Below are 10917 nucleotides of genomic sequence, written 5' to 3' on the forward strand. Positions count from 1 at the left end.
ACATGTTTATTTTAGTATCATATGCTTTATAATTTCCTTTCAGTTAACTATTTAATTTGTCTTTAGGAGTGCAGGAGACTCAGAGATGACAATAACAGAACCTGGGTAGGCTGTAAGGCTGTAAGAAATAGACAGGAAACCACAAACAGGAACAAGGCCAGGTTGCATAGCAACGCTGCCGGTCACAGGGGTAGATGAGACATGAGCAAGAGGTGCTGTCCCTAAAACTGCCTATGTGCTTACGGCATTGAAAGGTCAGGATGTTGTCCTTAGAATTTCACAGATCAAAATCTGCCTGGGGACAAGATCACCAAATGAGGGGTCAGAATGAGGTCAACAAACCAACCGAGGAACGAGGATGAAGGACAACACGGATGATGTCAGATCAACCGACATTTGCACATTCAAAAAACTGTATAACTTGACTGGGTCCAGAAGTCAGGCATTCCTCTTGTTCCGAAGGCAAGTGGAACAGTTTTGCTGTTTAGAATCAGGGCCTCAGATAGAGACGGACCCAGAGCTCTGTATTGCTTTTCTTGAATATTGTAATAAATATCTTAATGGACAGATTTGTCTTTGAGCATTCTCCATAAAAGAACACACAGGACTGGTTGAGTCCAACAACAGTCCCTGCAGATCTGAGACACTTACAGGCTCAGTAAACATATCACTGATATATTTTGGGCCCAGACCATTGAGAGACTTGTATATAATAAGTAGGGCCTTAAATAAGCCAGTACAAAGAACTAAGGACTGGAGTAATGAGGTCTCTCTTCCTGGTGCTTGTCAGTATTCTAATAGCAGCATTTTGACTGAGTTGCAGTTGTCTGATGGTCCTACTGGGGAGATCAGTTAGGAATGCATTACCTTAGTCTACCCTAAGAAAAATGAAAGTATGAATGAGCTTTTCAAAATTCTGCTTAGACAGAAAGTTTCTTATTTTAGCTATTTTTAAGATGATGGTTTTGTTACAGCTTTGTGGCCATTAAAATGTAGATCCTAATCAATAATTACAGCAACATTCCTGACACAGGTGTTAGCTTTTAGTGTCCTGAACTTAAGGTAATTAGTGACCGCTAGCCTTCTTTCTTTATTTAAAAAAATAATGATTTGTTTTATTTAGTTGAAGGGAATTTTATTGCATCCAGTTGTTCACATTTTCAAGACACAGACATAATACATCTATAGGACCATAGTCATTTGGTGAGAGTGTTAAATATATCTGGGTATCATCCCCATAGCTATGATAAGCAACACTACATTCCTGGAAAATTTAAAAAAAAGTGGAAGCATGTATGGGTTGAAGAGGAGGGGCCTTAAAATCAGTCCTTGTTGGACACCATACCTCACATTTGTAATTAGCAATACTGACTACGTCTTCTAGATATGATGTGAGACACATGAGGATGGTTACAGTGACAATGTAAGTAATTTGACACAGATGGGTTAGGGAGACACTACAAGGCTACAGTATACAGAAATCAGTGAAGGAGAAAGCTTTGGAGATGAGAGGAAGTGATTTTTCCAAGACTAAGACTTGGACATATTGGACTAAAATCAACCTTTTATTTAATGTCAAGGTGTATATCAGATAAATGTGATGTTTGTAATGTCCCTCAAGATGTAGAACATGTCCTAATGAAGGGTAATAAATATAATTCAGTGATGAACACCTTATGTGATAAGATACAGTATATGAATTAGGATGAGGATGGAATCTGCTAGGGATTTTAGGGATTGGTGAGTAGATGTGGAAATGCTGCAAAGCTCCATTTACTTTACTCAAAAATTTGGGATTAGAAAGTAAGATATGGTGTTTCTTTTTTTCCATCCTGATCAACTAGCTAGTGTGTATACAAACATCTTCAACCTGTCCTTAACCCAAGCAGTAGTTCCTCACATTTAAAAAAAAAAACTCATTATCATACCGATCCCTAAGACATCAAACACATCCACTCTGAATGACTTCAGGCCAGTGGCACTCATATCAGTCGCCATGAAGTGCTTAGAGAAACTGGTCCTCACACATGTTAACCACACGGTCCTGGACACTGTAGACCCCCTCCAGATTGTCTACCGCCCAAACAGATCAGTGGATGACGCGATGGCTCTGGCTTTACAGTATTCCATACCCTGAAACACCTGGACAATAGCAGTGCTAGGATGCTCTTCCTGGATTACAGTTCTGCATTCAACACCATTTGCCCGGGCAGGCTGATTGAGAAGATGACAGACCTCGGTATACCAACTCCCACCTCTAACTGGATTCTGGAGTTCCTGACTGAAAGACCACAGGTAGTTAGAATGAGAGGGTGGGTGTCTGCTGAGCTCACAATCAGCACAGGCTCACTGTAGGGCTGCTGTCTCAGCCCCAAACTCTTCACCCTGTACACCCACGACTGGGTGTACAGGGTGTATCTCCAACCATGACAACAATATCATCATTAAATATGCTGATGACACCACCATTCTGGGCCTCATCAAGGGGGGAGACGAGTCGGGTTACAGAAGCTTGGTGAACAACAATCTTGTTTATGGGGAGGAGAATGACCTCATCCTCAACATAAACAAGACAAAAGAAATAATAGTAGACTTCAGGAATAACCCCTCCCCTCTGCTGCCTCTGACCATCAAAGGGACTGAGGTGGAGAGGGTTGACAGCCACAAGTTCCTGGGCCTGCAGGTGACATCTGACCTGAGCTGGTCACTGAACACAGCTGCCACAGCAGCGGCTATACTTCATCAGGCAGCTCAGGAAAGCTGGGTTGAACCGTTGCCCTCTCACCCAGGCTTATAGAGGAATAGTACAGAGCATCCTCACTACTGGCATCACAGTCTGGTATGGTAACACCACACAGGCAGAGAGGAAGGCTCTTCAAATGGTCATAAAGACTTTAGAGAGGATCACTGGGACTGAACTGCCTGCTATGGACACACTGTACACACACACAGCGCTGTCGTAAAAGGGTAGAGAACATACTCAGAGACCCACGCCACCCAGCTTACTCTCTGCTCAGACACAAAAACTGCACCTACAGCCTCAGGCACAGCAGGACGGACTGTATCATCACACACAGAACTAGACTTTAAAACAGTTTTTTATCTGCCACAGTAAGACTGATGGCAAATATATGTGCAATAACCCCTTACTAGACATGCACCATAATAATACAGAAATGTTCCACAAGATTTTTTTTTAAAAGCATCTCATCAACAGTGTTTTCTTGTGGGACCTGAATAATAGCAGGACATTCTCTACCAAGCAATGGAAACAGGCCTGAATATAAACTGTGTTTTAGTATGTTATAACCCCTCACTACCTCAACAAGCGTAATGCCATATCCAACCCCACCATGTGAATTACTAAGTGCGATGTTTGAAGTTCAATGGGGAAATACTATCACCCTATTTTTGTGTATTGTGCTTTAATACACGGTATTCGGGAGGCAACAGTGGTTCAGTGGGTAGAGCAGTTGTCTCCCAACCAAAAGGTTGAAAGTTTGAATCTTGGTACCTGCAGTCGAAGTGTCCTTGGGCAAGACACTGTACTCCCCCATTGCCCCTGATGGCTAGAGCCATCGGTTCAGTTGATGCCGCAGATGACTGCCTCGGTTCTGTACTGGAAACAAATTCATTGTGTGTAACATACCTGGCCAATAAAGGTGATTATCCTAATACTTTGTTGCCCTTATGTAACTTTTATTTTAAGACTAAGTGTTCTTTCTGGCTTTTGACTCCTTACCTGACTCCAAAGGAGAGCTGCACAAGAATTCCTATATGTCTAGACTGTCTGTTTATGCATAAATGGCAAATAAAAATCTTGACTTGACTTGAGTACATAGAACCCTGATGTGACATATTCTTGTGCAGTAGGTGGCGGTATGCAGCCAAGTGCGCTGGATTGCAACCCGCAACTAAGACAAGAGAAGAAGAAGAAGAAGAAGACGAAGAAGAAGAAGAAACTGACCAATGAGATGCACTGTCTGTTACTCGACACGGAAATAAGTTTAAGGCGCCAATTTTGTCTTCTTGTTGACATCGACAAAATTTTCCTGTCTCTGTTTGTTCTACTCGTCATAACATTGCTGCAATGGCTGAAAACACTTTTCCTATTTATAATGTGGATGCGATAGTGAACTTTTACCGAACAGAAGTTCTCACTGGCCAAGAGGCCAAGCATTTCACCAACAGCGACTTAACTCCGACACCCAAGGTAACGTCCGTTCTACATAATAGACTTAACAGCTAAATTACTTTAGTGACGGGGACCGAGGTTTTCCACAGTAGCCACACCCAGCTGTTGATAAGACATTAAAACCTTTAACTACCATGGAAGTAGAGAAGGGCTGTTGTGGGATCAAGCTGTAAATATTTAGCTAGCTAGACTTCAGTGAAAAGAGTTGAGCTAGATGAGACAGCAGCCTGTAATGGAGATGTGGTTTGTTTCACAGTCAACAGTCCTTTTTATACTGCAGATGTGTAACTCACTTAATAATTATCTCTTCCAGCCAGAGGCAGTTCAAACATTGTACATGAGAGTGCTGCATCTCCTGTATCGCTTCAGACCTGAGTGTCACTTTATGGTAAGTACTGAGTTTAATTGGTGGACAGCTGACCACACTGCATCCATATATATACAGTATATTGTTGCACTGTGGAACCTTTAAATTCAAGTTGTCTCATCTGTTCCCGTCTGTCTGGTATTACTATGTCACTTTCAACAGGTAATATTTACTTTATGTAGGATGTGATGCATTGGTAAATATCAGTCATCACCTTGTACACCTACATTTGCTTTTAATTGAGAGCCTGATTTGCTTTTCCCAAACAGGTGCCACCTGTGGATAACCTGCAGTATCCAGAGTATCACGAGGGAGCTACTGCTCTTATGAGTGTCTACATGTGCATGTGAGTTATATATGGATATACAGGAATGTAGTATGGAGCAGCTGCCACAGAATGGGAGCTATGAATGTTGCAGATGATTACTTTATATGTTCAGACTAGAGTTGTCAAAAATATTGATTTTTTTTTTTTTTTATACGTATGGATGCTGAAAATGTTTCTAAAATTTAATACTCATTTTCCATAATACTAATACACTGATGCTTTCTCTGTTTTTTTGCTCTCCAATACCAATTTACATACACACAGCTTTGCCTCCCTTCACTCACTCATTTTGCTGTCTGCCTCATCACTCATCTCATTTGTTCCAGTGGAATTTCAAGCTAACAGTAGACTGCGGTATACTGTGGGGTTTGCTGTGGTGTTAGCTCATTACAGATGACAAATGCAGAACCTTCGTTTACAGTTCTTTATATTTTGCAGGGGCCGTGTCCCCCGCTGAGGTTAAACACTACATCAATTCTGCTCTTCTCTGCTACTAGGAAAAAAAAAGAAAATCATAACTCGTCATGTTATAGCCTTGTTGCACTTACCTTTCAAATAAAATGTAGAATGTTATGCCCTCAGTTAGGTGTCAGATGTTCCCAGCATTGTTGAAAATCAGTATTTTTCAAGGTATTGTATCGAAGTTAGTTATGCAAGAGGTATTTCTGTACGTTTCCATTATTTAACATTGTTTATCTTTTTAGGCGACAGTTTCTACCTGTGTGCATGGTATATGATTTCTCACTGAATGATCTTCTAACCCCAAGTAAGTATGATTCTTAGTTTGTCTTTCCATGATTGTTATAAAATGTCTCACATAGTTTACTGGCTAATAAACATCTGACAATTGGTATCCAGTCCTTTAGTAATGGTCTTGTTGTTCCTTTCCAGAAAAACAGAGGACTCTGACTATTCTAAGTGCCATCATGAACTTTGTGCACTTCAGGAACCAAAGGATGGTCGTGATGCAGGAGAAACAGGCCAAACTGGTATGTTATGTTCGTCAAAACGGGGACGCCAGTGTATTTAGCCTACTGCTAACCCCACTAGTGGTATAGTATTCCGTTTAAAATATGGTGTTTAGACCTCTACAGGTGATTTGGCACCGCTTTTCTGTTGTGGATCCCTGTTTTGGTCATTGTGAGCATGAGGCCCCACAAACACACACACACACAGGGGTGATGTGATGCATAGTCCTGCCAGTGGTTTCACTTTTCTACTCAGCTGGTGGAGGTGACAAGCTGAGATGTAATGAAAGGTAAAAAACCTGGAGACATCTTGCTAAACTGTTCATGAAAGTGGTATAGGTAGAACTTTGAATGCAGAGAAACCTCTTGAATGCACATTTGTGCTTAATGTTATGCTTTAATCTTGGTAACTGGCCACCTTGTGTCTTGATAAGGATTTTTTTTTTTTGAAGCACAAACTTGTGCAGCAGAGGGGAGGGGTTATTCCTGAAGGTTATGACTTATTCCCTCAGGTATTAACCATACTTCTGATCTCAGTGTGTGTTTGGAGTTTCACATACTGCAACAGTTTGTTTCTCTGTTGTCAGAGGGCAGACCTAGAGAGGCTACAGACTTACACCAGAGCCAATCTAGAAATGGAGAAGAAGATTCAGATGCTGACGTGAGTCCTGTATTAAGCCTTGTTTTCCCATATAGCTGTAAAATACCCAGTGTTGAGGTAACATGGGTAAAGCTGACTGAGTTTTTATCTTGTGATGCTTTTTTTGTGTTTGATAAACCAAAAAACATTATTATTTTTTCATTGTGACACATGGCATCAGAGTCCTGCATGGGTCCAATTTTGGAAACCTGCAAAGACACAGCCTGTTACCCAGAGTTATTTCTAAGTGAAATCCGGACCCTACTCATACCTGTAATTAAAATAGACTTTAAGCTACACAGTCACTTATTGTACTTTAAAGTGCTTGAGAGCTGTGTTCTTGGACAAGTATCTGTCGATGGACTTGGCACCTGGGCTCTGCAGCTGTTCCCGTAGTGAGGAAATGTGTAGCTTGCAGATATCAAACGCTAACACTTTTAGGCACTATTTACAAGCAGCAAAGCCGCTCACTGTCTGTAACCACACTGAATTTCTCCCATACATCCGACTTGGCCTTCGATGATGTGCTGTCCACAATTTTCTATTCACCACTGGCTGTGTTCACTTTTAGCTCATCTAGTTTGACACAGTGACGCCTGGTCTACGCTTGTCTAAGTGAAGTCCTTATTGTGTTATTGATGTGAGTTGAGGGGTCAATGGTTATAATCATAGACCTTCACAATAAATGCATCGGTTATATAGGCTCAATAAAATTATGCTGGACTAGGTGTTTAAAAGAAGCTGCGCCCTTATTTATTTTAAATTTTAATTCTGTTTATTTCACTCACTACCTGCCCACATTTGGTTTAGTGTTGTGCTTTACATGGTGCAGGACTTTACACTGCGTACACTGATTAATTGCTTAGTTGATCAAAAAAAATTTGCAGCCATGTTGATGATAAATTTGTGATGTAAGTATTTAATAAGCAAACATCCTAGTCACTGACTGGTTCAAGCTGCTCCAGCATGAGAGTTCATAGCTCCTCTTTGTTGTCTGATCAGGAACTGCATTTATGCTGACTTGTATCATTTTGAATGTGATGTGGTGGGTCTTTGGATAGTCGTGCGTCAAAAGCACATTTGAAGACACCGTCCTTTTGAACTTTTACTTGAAACCTTGTGCTGTTTTCTGGCACTTTTTAAAGACCAAAACACTGAATAGTAAGATTTTCATAATGAATTTCACTAGGGCTCTAATTAAGGCTCTATTTACAGCAGCTCTAATATAATAATTTAGTTTGAATGATTTATTTGGTGAAAACAAAATCACAATAAGATTTTGTTGCTCATTAATGATTTTGATTATGTGATCACAAGAAATCAAAACATGACAGTGAAGTGCACGTCTTCTCCAGTGACATGAAAGTAGCACTTTGCAATGAGACCTACTCTATCCAGATGAGTGTCTTCCTTATTCAGGACTATCCCACCAGAGCAGCAGGCCGAGGCCGACGAGCTGGCAGCAGAGGTCGCTGAGCTGCATGCCACCAACATGCATGAATTACAGGAAGCGGTAGGTGGTGATGAATGGTCCAAGTAATAAAACATGTTGCTGTGTGAGCTGTTGCTCGAAGTGAACTCAACTCCTCTCCTTTCAGAATGTACTAAATGAGAACATTGCAGAATGGAAGACCAAGATCGCAGAGAAGTCTCAGAAACTGGTGTGTGACTTACCTAAATATTTATTACCTTTATATGTTTTTGTTTGCTCTTAAATCCCAGACCTCCTCTGAAGGAATAAAAAAAAACCCACAGAACAAGTGCCAAAGACTGAGTTAAAAGATGTGTTGTTTGAATATGTATGTGACAGGCCCAGGTGAAGGTGGATATCAGCAGCCTGAAGGAAGAAATCGGCAAACTCAAGTCTCAAATCGTGGAGTCTCCAGAGGAGCTGAAGAGCCAGATGGAGAAGATGAGGGAGAATGTCAGGATCATCAAGAACTCCATTGTGAGTAGAAAAGAAAACGGAGATCCATGGCTCTAAAGGTTTGCATGTTCGAATGAGGTGAGACTGGCATATAGCAACCAGCTGTGGCAAGTTTCTGATGGCACTGATTTCAGAAAGAAGCAGATGAGCGTGTGGTGGAGCTGCAGAACATGGTGCAGAACACGACTCACGCTGAGGCTGAGATCCAGCAGATGTACAATCTGCTGCAGGACCTGGAAAGCAGCATGAACACCACCAAGCAGAGACAGGAGGAGGTATGAACCGTGCACAAGTGTTCCGTGTTTAGATTAGAGATGTCCAGGGCTGATTGGCAAATTTTAAACTTGTTTCAGCTAAAATGAAGGTCCCAAAAACATTTCATCCAGATTCATTCATTACCTTTTGAGTTGAGCTGTGAACAAACAAATGCTGGTAAAAACATTACTCCTGCCCTTGGCAGAGGTAATGACTGGTTTTATTTACTCTAATTTGGATGATTGTCAGTGAATCCAGACATGAAATGGTTTTATCACTTTTACCTGTTGCAAAAATGATACAAGCACACTGGACTCATAACTTGTCACTGTGCATAATGATTGCATCTGTGTGTGAGCAGTACCAGGAGCTGACAATTCAACACGAGAAGGTTCAGAAGGAGCTGAAAAACCTGTGTATGGAGGAAGGCCAGTTGAAGCGCTCTTTGGCCATGAAGCTGGACAAAGAGTCCAAACAGAGCATTCGCAGACGGATGAAGAAAGAGATGAAGGAGCAGCACATTCAAGATGTTTTGGGGTACTTCATGCGATACAGCACGATTCACTACTGGTCTTGTTTATAACATCATGGAATGTACATTGTAGTAAATTGGATCAGTAGACAGATTTGGTCAGATCAGATTAGATTTGACAGTCCTGTTCTGTAAAATAAAAGCAAAATATTCCTGTTCTCCAGGCAGTGTGATCAAATCCATCTGAAGCGTGAGGAAATGGCCAACAAAATCCAGGAGATCTCTAGAGAGACGCAGCAACTGAAAGCCAAGACCCAGAACCTGAGAGACATCGGTAGTAAAGAGACAGAGAAAGCTCAGGTACAAGCACCTCCAGAATGTCTGCTTCACTGTCTTCCTGTTGTTGTTGTTTTTGTTTTTTGGGGGGAATTTCACCCATGGATTCAGACCAACATGTTTCACTTCATTGTGTCCAGGCTCTGTTTGATAGCCTGTCAGCTTCACTTGAAGACTTGCACAGAAGAATTGAGATGCAAACGATGGACCTGAAAAAAGATGTTGTCAAGATGTCGGCCAACTTTTGAGTTCATTTTTGTCAGTTACATTATGTCCTACTTATGTCATGTATTTGTGTTTTAACATTAAAACTTAAAAAGTTGTATGTTAAATGAAATTTGAAATAGTTTCATGTACATTAGTTAATAAATCTGTTCTGTCTAAATGGTGCAGCTCAAAGCCTTCCTTGCTTCAGGAGGAGCAAATATACTGTTGTATGTTCAAGAATGGCAAGACAGTAGCCACATGTTAACGTTGCTACTGTACAATCTAAGTTTTGTACATAGGTGTTCTGTGATCAGTCATTTGGGAAAGTTTGTAAAAACCTGAACCTTGGTATGTTTGTGGAGTAGGGTTATTCAAGCAGATTTTGATGTTTTCTCTGGTGAGAATTCCTTCCTGGAGCCAGAAGCAAATTTGATTTGATTTGATTTGATTTGATTTATTCTTTCAAGCATATAAAACAGTTGATATAACAACAACACACATTTTTACACACAATCCAATATCAATTTGCTTATACCTAGTACATGCTTGAATGAAGTAGGAAGAAGTCAGACTTATCCAGTCCTACCCCATGACATCATCTTACCATCATTGGTTTGCAAGCAATAAATGATTCACTTCTACACTCACACATATTATACTAAAAAAGAATATAACAGTGTTAACATTCCTACATCACACCAGTGATGTATTAAAGAATGGTTACAAAATCTACACCACACCCACAATAGTCCATGTAGTTAATCATTGAGCCTGTTCATGCATACTGTATATCTTGCTTGACACATACCTTTATATTTACGTTTAAACACGTCAATTCTATTACTATTTTTTATGTCCACACTTAAATTATTCCATAGTTTTACCCCACTTATAGAAATACAAAATCTTTTTTTGGTTGTACATATAGCATGAATTTTTAAATTTAACTGACCCCTTAAATTGTATCCCCCTTCCCTTTCATTAAATAGTTTTTGAATTCCACCAGGTAATAAATTGTTCCTGGCTTTATACAAAAACACAGCAGTCTTATATCCCACTAAATCAAAAAATTGTAACAATTTAGACTGTATGAAAGCTACATTGGTGTGATCCCTATATCCCATCTTATGCACAATTCTTATCGCTCTTTTTTTGTAATATATACAGTGGTTGAAGTGAGCTTGTGTACAGTATGTATTTCCCCAGTTTTCAGCGCCATACT

At 40.4% G+C, this 10917-nt stretch overlaps 1 protein-coding gene across 1 annotated transcript; it reads left to right on the plus strand.

The window, feature by feature from the left end:
- The first annotated feature begins 3958 nt into the window (after window positions 1-3958).
- On the plus strand, window positions 3959-9859 carry nuf2 (UF2 component of NDC80 kinetochore complex). The gene is made up of 13 exons (XM_020588629.1): window positions 3959-4213; window positions 4509-4583; window positions 4832-4908; window positions 5595-5656; window positions 5782-5879; window positions 6446-6519; window positions 7918-8011; window positions 8097-8159; window positions 8309-8446; window positions 8560-8700; window positions 9042-9217; window positions 9377-9512; window positions 9629-9859. The coding sequence occupies exons 1-13, from the start codon at window positions 4091-4093 to the stop codon at window positions 9734-9736; spliced, it is 1365 nt and encodes a 454-aa protein (XP_020444285.1). The 5' UTR covers window positions 3959-4090; the 3' UTR covers window positions 9737-9859.
- Window positions 9860-10917: the final 1058 nt, after the last annotated feature.

Source organism: Monopterus albus, unplaced genomic scaffold, assembly GCF_001952655.1.
Source record: "Monopterus albus unplaced genomic scaffold, M_albus_1.0 scaffold577.1, whole genome shotgun sequence".
Lineage (NCBI taxonomy): Eukaryota > Metazoa > Chordata > Actinopteri > Synbranchiformes > Synbranchidae > Monopterus > Monopterus albus.

What these genes read in the sequence shown, in the direction of transcription:
- nuf2 (XM_020588629.1), top strand. Translation starts at nt 4,091, where the DNA reads ATGGCTGAAAACACTTTTCCTATTTATAATGTGGATGCGATAGTGAAC. An exon ending in GAATGATCTTCTAACCCCAA is followed by an intron (nt 5,657 to 5,781) that starts GTAAGTATGATT and finishes GTTCCTTTCCAG; the next exon opens with AAAAACAGAGGACTCTGACT. An exon ending in AGGAGAAACAGGCCAAACTG is followed by an intron (nt 5,880 to 6,445) that starts GTATGTTATGTT and finishes CTCTGTTGTCAG; the next exon opens with AGGGCAGACCTAGAGAGGCT.